This window comes from Phyllopteryx taeniolatus, chromosome 7, assembly GCF_024500385.1.
Source record: "Phyllopteryx taeniolatus isolate TA_2022b chromosome 7, UOR_Ptae_1.2, whole genome shotgun sequence".
NCBI lineage: Eukaryota > Metazoa > Chordata > Actinopteri > Syngnathiformes > Syngnathidae > Phyllopteryx > Phyllopteryx taeniolatus.
Window position 1 is genome coordinate 23,686,112 of NC_084508.1, and position 19,409 is coordinate 23,705,520.

At 39.8% G+C, this 19,409-nt stretch overlaps 1 protein-coding gene across 1 annotated transcript; it reads left to right on the forward strand.

The window, feature by feature from the left end:
• Positions 1-746: 746 nt before the first annotated feature.
• timm44 (translocase of inner mitochondrial membrane 44 homolog (yeast)) lies at positions 747-15,977 on the forward strand. The gene is made up of 13 exons (XM_061779909.1): positions 747-977; positions 1,427-1,531; positions 1,720-1,923; positions 2,010-2,090; positions 2,184-2,333; positions 3,138-3,274; positions 3,404-3,489; positions 6,640-6,732; positions 7,151-7,275; positions 10,629-10,679; positions 12,458-12,547; positions 13,209-13,319; positions 14,803-15,977. The coding sequence occupies exons 1-13, from the start codon at positions 762-764 to the stop codon at positions 14,920-14,922; spliced, it is 1,569 nt and encodes a 522-aa protein (XP_061635893.1). The 5' UTR covers positions 747-761; the 3' UTR covers positions 14,923-15,977.
• Positions 15,978-19,409: the final 3,432 nt, after the last annotated feature.

Consider the following 19,409-nt stretch of genomic DNA (forward strand, 5'->3'; position numbering starts at 1 on the left):
CTGCCTGGAGTCCAGACCTGTCTCCCATTGAAGATGTGTGGCGCATTATGACGCGTAAAATACGACAACCGAGACCCGGACTTGAACAGCTGAAGCTGGACATCAAGCAAGAATGGGAAAGAATTCCACCTACAAAGTTTCACCAATTAGTATCCTCAGTTCCCAAACATTTATTGAATGTTGTTAAAAGAAAAGGTGATGTAACACAGTGGCAAACATGACCCTGTCCCAGCTTTTTTGGAATGTGTTGCAGCCATAAAATTCTAAGTTCATGATTATTTGCTAAAACAATCAAGTTGATCAGTTTGAACATTAAATATCTTGTCTTTGTAGTGTATTCAATTAAATATAGGTTGAACATGATTTGCAAATCATTGCATTCTGTTTATATTTATGTTTAACACAACGTCCCAACTTCATTGGAATTGGGGTTGTATTTCTGTTTTTCACACTGATTACTTGTGACTTTAGTGATTGGATGTTTATTTATAGTTCAGTGTAGATTGATGTGTGTGTGTAGACCTATTTGGTATTATTGCTGCACAGTCGTATCACAAAAGTGACTGTGTTTGAATGGCCATTAGTTTTCTGTACCACTTGTCCTCATTAAGGTCGTGAGTAAACTGAAGAGTGTCCCAGTTGACAGGACAGGAGGGGAGTACAACCCTGAGCTGGTTGGCGGCCAGTCTCGGAGCACATATAAGCGCTCACATTAACACCTATAAGTAATTGAGTTGGTTTTAAAAAGTCGGTGAAATGTCATGCAACCACGGGGAGAACATGCAAACTCTCCGTCGCGCATTGCGCTGGACAGCCAGAGCCCGGATTCGAACCCGGTGAAGACTTGCCCCAGCACCAAGATAGCCAATGAAAAACGAAGACTCTCCCCCAGGTACATGGCAGGTCGACTCGATACCGGAAGAAGGTCAATAGTCACCACATTCAAGATGGCGGCCCCCTTGTGTCAGTGTTATAAGGTGAGGGTTTGGGTCGCTGGCCGTAAAATGAACTCTTAAAACTCAGCAAAGAGCGGAATATCCGTTATTTCGACGTATATAGATTGCGTGCAACTGTTTACTGGTCTGCCTGTAGCTTTTCGGTTTTCCTTCAAATAGCCGGTATGTGGACTGTAGCGAGAACGGTGAACTCGTCTTGCTACATTTTCCATCTTTGTACCATGGAGTCAAATACGCAAACTATTTCGAACAAAACGGACCACTTAACTGAATTGCTTACTCTTCCCAAAATACAACTTGTGATAGGCATCATTTACCCAAGTGGTTTAAAATAGCACAGATTCAAATCTAACTTGATTGCCTAAATTTAACATCTCGTCTTATGCTCGGTTAAACTGCACATGACGTGCGATCATATTTTGCATTTCTATCGAGTACAAGGTTACGGATATCATTGTGTGTCTCACCAGGTATGTTTAAGACGATACTCTTTGGCATTCCCCTCATCTTTCTTGCTGCTGCACAACAGAGCCAATGTCTTCAGAATACGGAGCATTCTCACAAATTCTTGTCAGGTGGGAATATCGATATGTCATGTGTAACTGGATGTTCTCCACCTTTGTATTATTGGCATTTCCATCACGTTTTGTTTTTTATCTCTAACAAACCTGTTTCTGATATTTATTTATTATTATTTTTTTTATATATATTTATTTAATCCCTGTGCTATTTTGGCTCTATATCTCCCTGACATTCTTTTAAGGTGCCTCAGTCCTCACTTCTCCAGGCAAGATATTTGTCAGGGGAGAGGGGCGGAGGAAGAAAAGGCTTCCTCGGTGAATTCCTCGACGGTTTGAAGCAGGAGATTAGCAAAAACAAGGAAATGAAAGAAAATATCAAAAAGTTCAGAGAAGAGGCCAAAAAACTTGAGGAGTCTGACGCATTGAGGCACGCGCGCAGGAAATATGTTAGTATTTGACCACGCACATTGCATTTGTGTCCATCTATGTTATGTATTTGGTTTAGTTTGGTAAAACATTGTGCTTTTCCTAGAAAACAATTGAGTCTGAAACAGTAAAGACTTCTGAGATTCTCAAAAAGAAGTTAGAGAACCTCTCAGACACAGTAAAGGAGGTAAATGCCAAAAGCCTCTCACTCAGCCTATTCATTGTCCTATGACCAGTGTGCGCTCCAAGTTGACTCCCTTTCTGTGTGTTTTGTGGCTAGGGACTTGAGGAGGTCACACGTACGGAAATTGGAAAGAAGATAAAGGAGGGAATGGAGGATGCAGCCAAAACGGCAAAGACCTCAGCAGAGAGCGTCTCAAAGAGTGGAGAGATGTTGGGAAAGACTGGTGCATTCAAAGCTATATCAGAGGTTTGGATTCAGTGCAAGCATACTGCTCTGTGAGATGGGGGGTTTTCAAGGTGTGAGATGCGCATCCCTAGGGGGCGCCAGTGGACTACAGGGGAGATGCAGAATCTTGAGAAAAATAATAATATTTTAATAATATTCCATCACTGTCAGACAGAAAACCTATGTCCAAATTGTGTCTGTTTTTTTCACAAATCTATACTATTGGTCAGTCCTCACGTGGTTCTATTCTTTTATTTACAAATTAATGACTAATCGTAAGTGTTGAAAATGGCTTGCTGTCTTTGACGATGCAATGTTAATTCTTCAGCGTTTTGGTTTCCTGAAAAGTGATGGTTTTGGATATGAGAAGATTCCACCCAATGCCAGCACTATTACAATTTGAACCTGCTGAACTAACTTAAGATATGAACCGGAACATGTAACGCTACATTGGAAGGCCAGAGCCGAGATTCGAACCTCAGAACTCTGAGGCAGATGTGCTAGCCACTAGTTAGTACACCGTGCTGACATTGTATATTCAAAGCGTTAAAATCTATTCTGGCAATATTTGTCGCTGATACATAAAATCCCAAAACCCTTGTGTGGCCAAATGAACTGTATAACATCAAGAACACAAAATTGTAGCTATCATATACATTTAGAGTGTATATCAGGGCAGTGGGGGAGGTCCAAGCAGTTTCGTATTCTCTGATGGGAGCTTCACTCTTACTTTGAAAACCATGGTGTAAAACAAATCATACCCCCTCCAAAACAAGAAACATTTCCATGTCGAGAAGCTCACTATTTTACTTTATTTATTTTCAGGGTATGGAGAGTGTAAAGAAAGAGATTGGTGACCTGGGCCACACTGGCCCCTACCGGCCCCCCGCTCGCCTCAGGAAGAGGAGCGAATTCTCCTCGAAAGGGTCATCGGATGGCAACAAGGTCTTTGAAGCCAACGAGTACGTGAGTGGCCACCTGCTTTGCTCTCATGCTGAGAGAGGCACGCCACAGCTATGTTCTCCTCTCTGGACCAGCATGTTTAATTAAATACAACGTCAAGGTTCTTATCTTTTGTGCGTGTTCTTCAGGGAAGCCATGGGTGTAGTGCTCCACAAGGACTCCAAATGGTACCAGCAGTGGAAGGACTTTAAAGAGAATAATGTTGTCTTCAATAGTAAGAACAAAAATACCTCATTCAATTTGCTTGTATGCCACTGTCACAGTGTAATGAGATAATTTATGTCTGAAAACTAGTGCTGTAACATTATCTGTTATTTTTAAACTGGTGAAAAAAAGTTTAGAAATATTTTGGCAATTTATTTATTTTTTTTAAACATTACAAAAACCAGGCATTTGAACAGGGGTTTGTACACTAATAGTCCATTGTAGGAATAATATACAGTATGTGAGTGAGCAAAAAGGTGCATTGTGACACCAACAGAGGAATGTTAGATTAGAGTATGTCAATATGTTTCAGATGAGCGACCATTAAAAACTCCAAAGCCATAACATTAGGTACGCCTGCATTTACATTTCGGTATATTTATAAAACTGCACAAAATACTTGACTTATTGTGCTCCACGAGGGACAAAACATTACAAGCATCCATCAATATGATGCCATGTAGTTCAGAACCACAATAATAACTAAAAAGTATACCTCTCTGACAGTGTCAGTATCAAATTTGAGCTTTTTATTCTTTTTTTTTTTTTTTTTTTTTGGAAGAAATATTGTGTGTTCAGAATTAACTAATCACATTCAAACTCATGTTTATTGGGAGTGAGCATAGACCTGCTACCATTTAAATTGCCTCCAATTAACGCCAAGGAAAGTTCAGATTTTCTAGTAGGCTTTTCTTGACTTTTTTTTGCCTTCTAGCAGATACCTGAAGGTTTTGTGCTAACTGGTATTTTGAAAATGTTCATAATTCCCTCCACCTTGACGAAGCACCCATTTCCAGTTGAAGAAAAAACACAAGGCATGATGCTGTCACTACAATGCTTAATTTGGTGTTGAGTATGGTGTGGTTTTGGTTATGAGCATTGTTGTTTGCGGCGCCAAAGAAACCTTTTGGATTTATAACCAAAGAGTCCAACCTTGGCTTCATCGGACCCTGACACATTTTTCCAAATGTGTCTGGGAAATTTCAATATTTTTTTTTGCAATATGGAGCTGGACTCGGATGTTTTTCTCTGTAACATAAGGCTTCTGTTTTGCCACCCTGCCAGCCCAGACTTATAAAGAAGACGGGCGATTGTTGTCACATTTTACGTTCTAAAGAGCCAGTACTTGCCAGAAATTCCTGCAGCTCCTTCAACGTTGTTGTCGCCCTCTTGGCAGCCTCTCTGACCAATTTACCTCTCGTCATTTCATCATTTTAGAGGAACACCCATTTCTTGGTAATGTCACTCTTGTCCAATATTTCTTACACATGATAATGGCTGTTTTCTAGTGCTGGGATGATGATACCTCAATGAGTGTATTGACACACTACACAAAATGTGTCGGCACTATATTGACAGTGTTGGCCACTCAATAGTGACCCCTGCAGTAGTTCTAAAATCATTGCAGGTAAACAAAATGAAAATAAGATGGAAAAGCTTACATGCTTCAAACCCAACATCAGCCTGTGAAATAATATTTAATCGCTAGTCCTTTACTTAAAATATGATCTCATCCTTGTATAATTTCATTTACTCAATTTGTTTGCGGAGTTGTTTGAGAAGAGTTTAAAATTTGCTTAAAACCTTATTTGTGTAAATGCTAAAATGAGTTGGTATGTAAATATAGCAAATTTGTCTAATAAAATTCAGTTAAAATGTTTAACTTATGTATGGGATTTTGTTAACTTAAGTGTTGGTGATGGTGAGCGTAAAAGCATTAAGTGCGAGTTGATGAGCTTCAAGACCTCCCTGAATCCCTCCTTTTTAACAATGGTGAGTGGCTGACAGTCTTTGATGATTATGTTGACCACAGCCTCATCCACTGCTTGCTTGTTAGGAACTGCAAGCCAAAAGTAAATATTTTTTTAAAAGCTTATTAAAGGACTGTAATTTTTACAAACACTATTACAGAGTCATACAAAGCCTTTTGTGTGTAATAAACTATTTTTGAAAATATTTTTTTTTTTTTGGTGAGAATTTCAACATATCGAGGGTACTCACACGAGTATCTGCCAATTATTCACTGCCATGCCGAGCTCTATAATTTCTCAGCATTGATGAAGTGTTCTTATTGATGTAACATAGCTCTGTGGAGCAGAGCCGACACGTCACCTACAATAAAATAAAAAGTTAATTTATCTGAAAACAATTCAAACCTCTTAACAGAAAAGAGTACAAACATATTTAATTAAAAAACTAACAGTAAACAATGCCCAAAGGAGAAAAAGATTTACCTTATTTGGCATCAAAAGATTAAAATTATTCCAGACTGGGAAAAACGTCTTGGAACGATCCATGAAGTCAGTGGAACAAGGAGAGAGCAAGCAAAAATCCAACAGCAACAGCAAAACGCCATCCAACAAATCCACAACATAGCGACACAGCTTGTTTCCTTATAAGCACAATTTGGCTCGGCACATCCAAACGACACACTTCCTTTATCGGTCCCATTATTTTTTTTTTCTTAAAACGATACGGGGTCAATACGGGGTTTCACTCTTGCGTGCTCGGCACAGTGTTGACGCACCAGTGTTGTTCGTCCCATCACTAGTGTTTTCTTTGTGTTTAATATTTTTAATGCCTTGGAAATTCTTCTGTACCCTTCTCCTGACTGATAATTTTTAACAATGACATTCCTTTGATGTGCAAGCTCGCTGTCGACCATGGCTTACGCTGTAAATTGTGAGTGAATACAAAAATGTCACAAGAACAGCTGAACTTTTTTCGGGGGGTTATTCATAGGCACTTTCAATGGTGGCAGGTGTGTACTGGCTCCCATTTAGCATAAGATTGAATGTAAATGGTTAATTCTGAACAGAGCCACATCCCCAGTCATAGGAGGGTGTGCACACTTGTACAACCACTCTATCTCAGTTGTTTATTTTTACTTTCCCTTAGATATTTTTTTTTTCAGTTAAATTGTACAAGTTACAGCTCACATCCATGGTGGAAAATGTTTTGAAATGGATTTATCTTGGTCTAATTTTTTTATTTCACAAAAACCTGCCATTTGAACAGGGGTGTCCAAATTTTTTTCATCCACTCTACGTCCTTTTCTCTTACCTGCTGACCCTGTAGAAAGTCAAATTTTTGCGTTTAACCTTATTGCATTTGTAATTTATGCGCTCACCTTTCCCCCCAAACTTCATTCCCTCTCCAGGGTTCTTTGAAATGAAGATGAAGTATGATGAGAGTGACAACGCTTTCATCAGAGCATCGCGGGCTGTCACTGACAAAATGACCGACCTCATAGGTAGGTTTGAGATCTAATAGTCTGCATTAGTCATGCTGTGAGGCTTATTTAAGATGATAAAGGAAAAGTACAGTGGAACTAATGTATCAGCTGTATTGTACTTGAAGTTATGGTAGTTTGATAAAAAATTCAGCCAATAGCCACCATTGTAAACTGTAATAGTTATTGACACTGTCAGATTAATAGTAGTTTTACAATGTGTTTTTGTTGTGCTCATAGTTTGCATCATTGTAGGTATTTATAATATTTAGGCCATTTCATGTAGCTAAATAAGACATATTTAGTAGTTTTAGTAAAATACATAGAAAAATATGTGTGCATGATGTGCCTGAATTATTCATTAGAACCGTCTTTTCAGCCAGTCTGTCGTCATTGGCTGCTCAATGCTTCACTGTGTTTCACCATCACACGTGTCCAGGTGGACTGTTCTCCAAGACGGAGATGTCAGAAGTGCTGACGGAGATTCTGAAGGCGGACCCGTCCTTCGACAAAGATTCTTTCCTCAAGCAGTGCGAACATGACATCATCCCCAATATTTTGGAGGTACGCAGCAAACAGTGAGTGTGTAATTGTGGAGTTTCGTTAATTCAGTCAAACAAGTTGAGACTTCCTGCAGGCCAAGTTAATGGACAAAATTGATTCCAAAGTATGGAAACTGTGGTTGGACATAAGAGCTATCAAAAATATTCCTTCACAAAATTACTGACGCTAACCTTTGCCATTGTTTTTTTCTAACTGGGGGAGTCGTTTGTTGTTGGAAAACATTCAAATGTTGTTTTTGTAATTTTACTCGAGATGTAAGTAAGTAACCATAAGTAATTATCTTTAATTTGGTCTGGTTTAATTCCCTATCTGCAGTCTTGAAAATCTGCCCATACTTTTGAAATATCGCAGTTCCCTGGGCTGTATTCTACAATGTAACATTATAACATATGCGTATGACGTCGTCTTTGCTGTCTGAGTCGGGTTATTTTCCTCTTCTACTTCATCTTTTTATATGGTTTTGCGTCTTCACTTTGTTTGTTTGCTATTGTGCAGTGCACCGACTGGGTGAAGCCTAAATCAGAATCAGCTTTATTGGCCAAGTATGTTACAAGACACAAAAGAAATTTGTTGGTAGTTGGAGCCACTAGTATGACAAAAAAAGCCACTATGACAAAATATACATTGAGGACATAAAAAACGCAAGTATGGCGAGTCATTGACCAATGAAAGTATACCACTAGTGTGGTGATGCTGATATAATGGCATTGTGCAAATGCAATTTAAACTGACTAATACTGCAATGATCAGGTACAGTGATGATTGTGCAAATGGTGCAGATTTCTCAAACACATAAGTGGGCAGTAGTAATCAACAACAGTATGCAAATAGTGCAGCGTGATATAAGTGTGTTGGAATGTCTGCTGGTTTTGCATTGTTCGATAGCGGCTACCTGAGGGAAGGAGTTGGAAGAGGTGGTGGCCAGGATGTGGAGGGTCCAAGAATTTTGAGAATTTTGCATGCCCTTGTCTTAGTCCTTGCAGCATGCAATTCCTCAAGAGTGGGTCGGTGGGTATCGATCATTTTTTTTCGGCAGTCTTGAATGTCTGTAGCAGTCTGAGTTTGTCGTTCTTTGTGGCAGCACCAAACCAGACTGTGATAGATGAACACAGGTCTGATTCAATGACTTCTGTGCAGAACTGTGATTTTTTTTTGGAGGACTATTTAATTGAGTCACATTATTGTCAAGTAACAGTACTCTTATTTGAGCACAATATTTGGCTACTCCACCCACCTCTGGAGCAGACATCCTCTATTGCTTCTCTTACGTTTAAGCAAAAATTTTTGCTCATCCGATCAGCCAGTGTCGTATTTGTTGCACTGATCCTTTGTATTTTCGTGTTGGGGTTGTGGTCCCAGGGGAACCGCGAAGCACACGTAACATCGTCGACAAGAGCTGATCTGCTAGTACATCTTGTATTAATTAGGAAATGCGCCTACATTTATCTAATTAGTTTATAGATGTTAATGTTTAATGTATTAAGCGACGGAGCGATGTTAAGGGTTATGTCACAACACAGAATGAACTAACTACAAATTCAGAAATGGCCAATCTTCTTTTCCTTTCGGCTTGTCCCTTTAGGGGTTGCCACAGCGCGTCATCCTTTTCCATGTAAGCCTATCAACTGCATCCTCCTCTCGAACACCAACTGCCCTCATGTCTTTCCTCACGACATCCATCAACCTTCTCTTTGGTCTTCCTCTAGCTCTCTTGCCTGGCAGCTCCATCCTCATCATTCTTCTACCAATATACTCACTCTCTCTCCTCTGGACGTGTCCAAACCATCGAAATCTGCTCTCTCTAACTTTGTCTCTAAAACATCGAACCATGGCTGTCCTTCTGATGAGCTCATTTCTAATTCTATCCAACCTGGTCACTATGAGAGCGAACCTCAACATCTTCATTTCCGCCACCTCCAGCTCTGCTTCCTGTTGTCTCTTCAGTGCCATTGTCTCTAATCCGTACTTCATGGCTGGCCTCACCACTGTTTTATAAACTTTCCCCTTCATCCTAGCAGAGACTTTTCTGTCATATAACACACCTGACACCTTCCTCCACCCGTTTCAACCTGGTTGGACCAGTTTCTTCACTTCCTGACCACACACACCATTGCTCTGGATGGTTGACCCCGAGTATTTGAAGTCCTCCACCCTTGCTATCTCTTCTCCCTGTAGCCTCACTCTTCCCCCACCACCCCTGTCATTCATGCACATATATTCTGTCTGTCTTCGGCTAATCTTCATTCTTCTGCTTTCCAGTGCATGCCTCCATCTTTCTAACTGTTCCTCCACCTGCTACCTGCTTTCATTGCAGATCACAATGTCCCCTGCAAACAACATGGTCAACGGGGATTCTAGTCTAACCTCATCTGTCAACCTATCCATCACCACTTCAAACAGGAAGGGGCTCAGGGCTGATCCATGATGCAGTCCCACCTCCACCTTAAATTCGTCTGTCACACCTACAGCACAGCTCACCACTGTTGTGCTGTCCTCCTACACGTCCTGTATTATTCAAACATACTTCTCTGCCACTCCAGACTTCCGCATGCAGTACTACAGTGCCTCTCTGGGTACTCTGTCATAGGCTTTCTCTAGAGCTTCAAAGAATCAGAATCATCTTTATTTGTCAAGTATGTCCAAAAAAAACACACAAGGAATTTGTCTCCGGTAGTTGGAGCCGCTCTAGTACGACAACAGACAGTCAATTGACAATAGACATTGACAAAAAAAAAAAACAGTCACTGAGCAATAAAGGGTTGCTAGTTGGCTGGTAATGACGAGACTTCAAGGAGTGTATGCAGTTTAAAGTGACGAGTAGTCCGATAATCTGGGACAATGTTGATTGTCCCACACAAGACACAATGTAGCTCCTTCTGATCTTCTCTGTACTTTTCCATCAACATCCTCAAGGCAAATAATGCATCTGTGGCACTCTTTCTAGTGGCCAATAAAAAATATTATACTTAATATTTTCCTGGAGGATGCATTTGGGAGTAGCCTTTGAAGTTGGTAATAGTGACAGTGATTTTAGTTAATTCTTTTCCAGAATGCAAGTGCTTAAAGAGGAGGATGCTATTCATATGGCACAGCTTGGAGCAGGCATCAGGTGCAGGTGGGAGATGGGCCTGGCTCAAGTTTGAGGCCAAAACAAAAAAGCAAAGAAATGAGGCAAATTTAATTTTAATCTTAAATATGTACATCATCTACTTGAACGGTGTAAATAAATGTTTTTTTTTTTTGGCTGTCTTCCAGACTGCTTAATTTATGTTCAAAGCCAAAAAAATATCTGCAGGGGCCCAGGGATCATTGCTCGGTTAGACATAATTATTTCTTGTTCTTTCTCCATGCAGGCAATGATCAGAGGAGAGCTGGAAGTGTTGAAGGACTGGTGTTATGAAGCGGTACAACCTTTGTCTCAGTCACTCTGTATACTACGAGTCTAGAAATGGGGTTTTGACAATTGAACTTTACAAACAGGAGTAAGATGTCCGGAATAGACTCCTGGTATAGCGGCTGAAATAAGTATTTAACACGTCACCATTTCCTCACTAAATATATTTCCAAAGGTGCTATTGACATGGAATTTTCACCAGATGTTGGCAACAACCCAAGTAATCCATACATACATAGTAGAACAAATAAGATCAGAAATTAAGTTGTAATAATGTGAAATGACACAGGAAAAAAGTATAGAACACGTGAAGGGAGGGAGGTGCAAAAAGCCATGGAAAGCCAAGACAACACCTAAAATCTATCAGTAATCAAACAGCAATCCAGCCCCTTGTCAGTGCAAATGAATATCAGCTGGTTCATTCCTCATTGATGGCCTACAAAAAGGTCTCATTGCCAAGGTGTGAGTCAAGACACATCTCATGATGGGTAAGAGCAAAGAGCTGTCTCAAGACTATCGCAAACCAAAACTTGCAAAACATAACGATGGCAATGGTTGCAGGAGCATATCTAAGTTTCTGAACGTTCCAGTGAGGATGGTCGGGGCCATAATTTATAAGTGGAAAGCCAATTCTACCACCATATATTTGCCTCGATCTGGTGCTCCTCAGAAGTTTTCCGATAGAGGAGTGAAAAGAATAATCACAAGTTGTCCAAGACCCAAGGACCACCTGTGGACAGCTTCAAAAAGACGTGGAATTAGCAGGCACTGTTATCACAAGGAAAATAGTGAGTCATGTACTCTGCCGCCATGGCCTGTATGCACGCTCATCACGCAAGACCCCACTGCAGGAAAAAAAAAAGCATGTCAAAGCTTGTTTAAAGTTTGCTGAACAACATTTGGACAAGCCAGTTAACTACTGGGAGAATATAGTCTGGTCGGATGAGAGCGAAATTGAACTCTTTGGATCCCATAATGCACACCACGTTTGGAGGAGAAATGGCACTGTACATCACCCAAAAAAACACCATACCAACAGTTCGGAGGTGCGAACATGATGGTGTGGCGTTGCTTTTCAGCAAATGGTTCTGGATGGAGGAAGGATGAATGGGCAAATGTACCAAGACATTCTTGACAAAAATCTGCTGCGAGCTACAAAGATGATGAGAATGAAACGAGGGTGGACATTTCAGCAGGATAATGCTCCAAAACATACTGTCAAGAAAACTCTCAATTGGTTTCAAAGAAGAAAAAAAATAAAGCTGCTAGAATGGTCACCTGACTTGAATCCAATCGAAAATCTATGGAAAGAACTGAAACTCAAGGTCCATAAAAGAAGCCTACAGAACCTTCAAAATATGAAGACTGCTTGTGTGGAGGAATGGGCCAAAATCACACCAGAGCAATGCATGCGACTAGTTTCTCCGTACAGGAGGCGTCTTAAAGCTGTCATTGTAAACAGGCTTTTGTACAAAGTATTAAATAAATACCAGTTGGCATGTTCAGTACTTGTAATACTACCTGTGTCATTTCACATTATTACACATAATTTTAATAATCTATTAAATAATCTATCTAGTAATCTTATTTGTTCTACTTTCTTTGTATGTATCGATTACATGGGTGGTTCCCAACATCTGGTGACATTTTAATGTCAACAGCCCCTTTGGAAATATATTTAGTCAGAAAAATGGTGACGTGTGAAATACTTAATCCAGCTGCTATAAATGATCATGAATGTTGTCATCTTTTTTTTTTTTTGTTTTTTGTTTTTTTTATAACGTGCAGACATACAGTCAGCTAGCACACCCGATCCAGCAAGCCAAGGCCTTGGGACTTCAGTTCCACTCAAAGATCCTGGACATCGACAGCATTGATGTAAGTTTCAACATGCTGCCAAACTGCATTGATTTTGCCAAAAGTAGAATAGCAACAGCAGCTTGCTCCTTCTGCTTGGAGAAGCCATCCTTAGCGGCTTCCCCCAAACCTCTGACAGATGGTCGCAACCGCTGGCGTCATGATACATTCTGTAAGGTAATTGCACAGAACTTCAGTGCGGGAGAAAAACAAAGCAAATCCCATGAAACAGCCTCACTTTTATCATGAATCATCTCGCCATGTTTTATTATTGAACAACTAAGGAGGGTAATCATCTGTGAAACGACTCCAGGTTGTAGTTGCAAATACTTTATCCAGTAGACAACTGGATGTAAAAATCTGGATAAACAATACACAACTGCATTTAAAAAATCTGCCTCTACAAAAGATAAAATACTCAGACACTGTCATCAAGGAATTAGTTTAATTTGTATTATTGTGGTTGTAGAACTATTTCTAATATTTTGCTCCATTGTGAAGCTCAATAAGTTGATTCAGTGCACTGCATACTGCAACCACATTAATAAACAATAATACAGTATTAAATGACTACCTCTCTAACAGTATCCATCCAAATATATCTGATTGATTATATTTTTTTATGCAGTTTTTCAAAAGCCTCAGTGTGAATATGGTTACTAGTGTGTGTCCTCTTCTCCAGCTGGCCATGGGGAAGATGATGGACCAGGGTCCGGTACTGATTATCACCTTCCAAGCTCAGTTAGTGACAGTAATACGAAACACCAAAGGAGAAGTGGTGGAAGGTGACCCTGTAAGTGACACAAAAAAAACAACGCACTTGCATGCACATTCCATAATTTCTCATGTATAATGCACATTCTGTGTGTGTATATGTATATACATTTTCATTGTGTACCCAATAATCAGGGTCTCCTCCCAGGCCCGTTATTGATAAAAAAATCCAAAATATTTGGGATTTCATTCTGATATTTTCAGAGGTTGAAGTGGGCATAATTATAGATGTCCACATACAAATTGGTGATCATTGGTTGCAGTTTTGACATTAAACAACGTTGATCTTATTTTTGTATTTATTTGTATTTTTTTCCCCTATGGGGACAAGAATCAAGGTCCCCTCCGAGGCCCATTATTTATATACAAATCCATAACATCCAAAATATTTAGAATTTTGTTCTGCTATTTTCAGAGGTTGAAGTGGGCCTAGGTAGAGATGTCCCCTTACACTTCGGTGACGAATGGATGCAGTTTCGTGACAATGTTACGTTTAGCTATTTCTATAGTGAGTGCATGTGAAGAGGAAAACTTTTAACATCCATAAAATAAAAAAATATGAGGGATTTTGTTCTGATATTTTCAGAGGAGGAAGGGGGCATAATTAGTGATGTTCCACATAGATTTTGCTTACAGTTATGTGACATTAAGCAAAGGTAAGCTTTTTTTACATTTTGCGTGCCCTGTCCCAACACGGGATTTAAAAAATAATAATAAATACATCAGCGCATGCATAATATTTCTTTGAAAAACCTAATAAAATGTGGATAATACTTTGTTTTGAGCACATGGATAGCAGCAAATCAATGGTGTGCATTATACATGGGTAGAAGGGTTTCCCTGATTTTGGGGGTGCGTATTATACACAAGAAATTACGGTACGTGGATTTAAATTAGGATTAAGACAATATGTCAGTTAAATATGCATGATTTCACAGTGGTAATATGGCTAAATTGTGAGCACTGTTGATTTTGACCTGATTATTGTTAATTTAAACTACATCAGGTGCATAATCACAAATATGTGACCCGGACACAGGACATAAATTGGCGAATTGTGACACTTTTGGCTGTGGTTATTTATATCCACAACCCTCAACAACAAGTCCTTCATGCGCTGTAAATCAGCCTGATTGTCTATTGTAGTGCCTCAGGGCCACGGTGGTGTTATGGAGGTCAAGGCACCCATTCACGAAAAAGCACCCTCTCACAATTCATCACATATTGAACGTCTCACAATGTGGAGATTTACAGTCCTCAACAGGGTTCACATCAAGGCACTATAAGTATTTTAATCCACGCACAACGCATGCGATTTAATGAGGAGTGAGGGGGATATGTGTATCACATTGATTGACAATGTAAGAACTACAGTATATTTATAATGTTTATTATTGTGGTTGTAGTAAAGAACTGTCTAATATTGTGCCCCTCACACCCAGGTCTACCTAATACTGTTGAGTCACATTTGAGAAGAATGATGAGTCATGTTCTCTTGCTAGGATAAAGTTCTGAGGATGATGTACGTGTGGGCTCTCTGTCGAGACCAAGAGGAGCTCAACCCACATGCTGCCTGGAGACTACTTGACATCTCTGCCTCAAGCACTGAACAGATCCTTTAAGACTCTTTGATACCCACAGAAGCAACACTCGCTCACCAGGGGAGAGAACATTCTCAACCTGAACACTAATCAGATGGGGAGGAAACTTGATAGTCAACTCGCTGCAGAAAATGCTTCATGAAGGTGTTTTTTATGTCTCACACAAGGGGGCGGTAGAGTACCAACGACGCTCATGCACCCAAACTCAGTCTGTAAGGTGCTGGACACTCATTCCTCCCCCCCTCCTCCTACTCCTATTATTTCAAGTAGGACAAAGTCTGAACGGGAAAATATGTGGGATTGTGAAAGGATTGCACCAATTTCTCCCCAAATCATTCCCCCCCACATCTGTTCTTCTCCATTATATCTGGGCGTCTACAGCCCAATCCCTTGTTTGTATGATAATCATCCAGTGTAATTGTCAAACTCTCAAAAAGTCGATATTTATTATGGAAATTACAGATAAACCGCCCCACACACACACACACACACACACACACTAGAGGGCTTTTAGGAAATAAATTTCATGTTGATAAGAATCAAATATACAGTCGAAGCATTTTTTTAATAGTTCCCTTTCTGGGCGATTATTTTTAGATTTAAATTGAAATGGGAAATTTTGACAGCTGATGTTTTTCTTTTGGACCAAATGCTGAGTTGCAGTGTGAAGTCATCAGAACTCCACCAACCATTCACATTCATAATTGCGCTTGGGAGGAAATTGTGATCAATGTCAACATATTTTTTTAAATGATCTGTTTTTTCTTGAAATTAGGTTTATCTTCGAATTAGCTTGAACCCGGTGTGCCTTCACTTTGTAACACTTATAGGACGGATATCCATACTGGAAGTCGCCATTATGTGTGCGGCTTAATGTGCTTCGACGAATAGAGGTGGTAGAGGCATAATGTTTTGTTGTGAGATGTAAGCAATTCAAACACCCCTCTATGTTGCCGACTATGTATAAAGGTCATACAAGGTGGGTTTCAGTGCTGAACCACCTTGAAAACGTCTACAATTTTCAGATCCTTCTCCTCACTGTCACTTCCATATCTTCAAAGATTGTGTGTTTGTATTCACAGCATAGAGGGTTAAAGTAGTCAAAGATGAGGCTCGAATCCCCTTGGAAAAGAGGCTCTATTGCTTTATTATTTAACCTGCTTTATTCAGGTTATAAGCCTCCTTCACCGTGTGTCGCGGATGAGTTCAGGTGCATGTGGCTCACGTCACAATAGTTCATCGCCTGTGGCAGCTATCTGACAGTCTGGTACAGATGGTGCAACGCAATGTTGCATGCATTTGCAGCATCCAGTTTCAATCGGCAGGATTGATTACAGAGGTTTTGAGTCTGAATTTTGGGGAGTGGCTTAAAACTGGCCTGCATGCTTGCTTATACAGCTGTGTGGGGTGTCTTTGTGTGTGTGTGTGGGGGGGGGAGGTTCTCTGCCCCCAAGACACCCAACAACCCCCCTCATATGATGGATCCTCCTTGCTGAGCTGTGCTGAGGTTGCATCTCCTCCAATGTAGTGCTCATCACTCTAAATGCACCCCCACAATTCACACACACATATTCACAGAAGCTACCCTGTGGGATGCACACACCGGGGATTGCTCAGCTGGATCTGATTAGAGACACACTCAACCAGAAACCAGCTGACACAAATGTGTGTGTACCACCGTGTCTGTGGAGACTCGGTTCTTACAGGGGACAAAACAAAATGCATATGTTTCATGTAAGTACGTTTAGGATGACTTTTAAGTGGGTTGCTGCCGATTCTTCATTTATTACTTTGCAGACTGATTTTCATAATCGATTGGATTGATGAACAGCAAAAAAGACCACAAGTGGCATACATTTAACAGTACAGTATGTAAACCCTACTATTCATGTTGGATGCTGCAACGAATGGCCCCCCAAAAAACGTTTGATGCCCATCAAATGTTTACAATTGCCTATGTTAAGAGTTCCATCCATCTGCGAGGCAGATGTGCTAACCAGTCCCCACCGTGCCGCTTATTAAGAGTTATAACTGTAAAACAAACTATCATCTGAAGACACGGGAATATCGGTTCAAATGTATCTTACATCATCACCGTGAAACAGATCACAGATTGTTTGGCTTCAGAAAATGCACCGGAAATGCATGTGTATGTTGCCGTAAAAATGGCAATTGTCAAGCAATAACGAGACTAGTGACATTTGTTAGCTTGAGCTTTTTAGTAGCCACTTAGTAGAGCAAAAACCTACGCATGCAGCATAGATTCTCTGGAACTTCCGCTAACAAGCCGTACTAAACTTAGCTCCTTCTCAACATACTGTACAAAGATCTGACTAGGGCCTTGACGCCAACTAAGTGTGTTTCAGAAAAAGCACACACAAAAAAAAAAATGCCGGTAAATGAGTTTTTATTTTTGTGGTTTTATTTTTCTGGGGTGTAGAAATGACATGTACCAAAACCTGTAATTTGTAGCCAAGTCATCAGCCTATTAGAAACCTCTCAGTATGGTGCAGTATGTTTGGACACCACTGCAAACAACTTTTATACACATACAAATACAATATTAATAATTAAAGCTGTAAATAGCAACAGGGGCCCTTGCACACGCTTTTTGTGGCGACTCCTTGAAATAAACTTCGAACGTTGATGCCATGCTTCGTCCACAGGTGGTGTAGGCAAAAAGGGTCACAATATTGCATCGCCTATCTTGTCTAGGATGCCTGCTGCTGATTGCAGCTCATTTAGGTGAATTACCTAATAAGAGTTTGTCAAAGTACGAGTCCTGGCATTCAGGAATCTTTTTTTTTTCTTCTTCTTCTTTCAAGAGGGGATTACTGTGAGTTTTGGAGTACCCTGTGTTGCTTGCTTGCAAAAATTGGTGAGTTTTCAGGCATGAAGGTCATTTTGAAATGAATGTTTATGGCTCCATGCTCTCTTTCACTCTAAAAGAAGAAACTTCCCAAAATATATATTTAGATGGCATTTGTTTAAGTGCCCTAGCTACCTGTGTGTATCTGTACACTTATCACGAAACAAACTCCTCTACATACAGTGGGTACGGAAAGTATTCAGACCTCCTTAAATTTTTCACTCTTTCTTTATATTGCAGCCAAAAGATAAACTGAAATATCACACAGCCATAAGTATTCGGACCCTTTGCTCAGTATTTAGTAGAAGCACCCCTTTGACCTAATACAGCCATGAGTCTTTTTGGGAATGATGCAACAAGTATTTCACACCTGGATTTGGGGATCCTCTGCCATTCCTCCTGGCAGATCCTCTTCCGTTCTGTCAGGTTGGATGGTGAACGTTGGTGGGCAGCCATTTTCAGGGTCATTGTCTTTTTTGAAGGCGAACCTTTTATATATATATATATATATATATATATATATTTATTTTATTTTATTTATTTATTTATTTTTGACAGGGAATCTGTACCAAAGTGGGAATGTATATGTTTATAAGAGAGAGATAGAAATTCATTAATTAAAAAATAATAATATAAACATTAAAATAATAATAAAAATAAAACCTCCCACAGAAAAAGGGCACATTTTCTTCAGGAAGAAAAAGGGCAGGTGTCTATGTGCGCACGTGCCTGGTTTCCAGTATGTGTATGTGGATATTAGATTTCGTTTGTCCAATCAGATTTCAGCCTCTATGTGCTGCTATGTTAATCTCATCTGCCCAGGGCCTTCAGAATCAGTGGTGCTGGCCATTGCTTAAACTGTATTAGCAATGAGACTGTTGCTTTAGCCAATCTAATTTCAACTTTGCCTCACAATAACATCAGCATTTTTCTGTCCTCTTATTGGTTGGTCAGAGCAACCCAAGTTCCACAAGCAAAACACATCTATAGCGATCTGCAAACATTTTTAACATTTAATAATCACCATCTATAGTGGGTATGATGATATTTTAATAGTTTTTGTTTTTTTTCTGTTATTAGGTAAATATTGATTCTGAACTGCTCCAGATGGTACTCGTGACAGAGTTGAGTGCTACAATATTCCATTTTTGTAAAGTATTGATAGTTTCTACAAGGATCTTGTTTGATGTGCATCATGCGTTTAAAACATCAGTGCTCAAAGTTGTGTGTGCATGTTCCCCAAATAACACACACACATGGGAAAGTTAACTGTTTATTTACCATAACCACAGCGGCACATGTTATCAATATTCAGGCAGTAGTTGACTTCAGGAACTAATTTTCAACATCTTTTGATTGACAGGTGAAAGTTTCGCAGTCTAGCAGCTCCTTATTTTACATTTTATAAATCATTTATTTAACCAGGTAAAAACTTATTCGGGTGAATTGACCACTCTAAATTGCCCATAGGTGTGCATGTGAGTGTGAATGATTTTTTGTTTATATGTGCCCTGTGATTGGCTGGTGACCAGTTCAGTCTGTACCCCACCTCTCCCCCGAAAAGCGGTATAGAAAATGGATGGATGGATAATATAAAATCTATTTTTAAAAAGTCAAGAGGAAGCAGAAATTATACAAC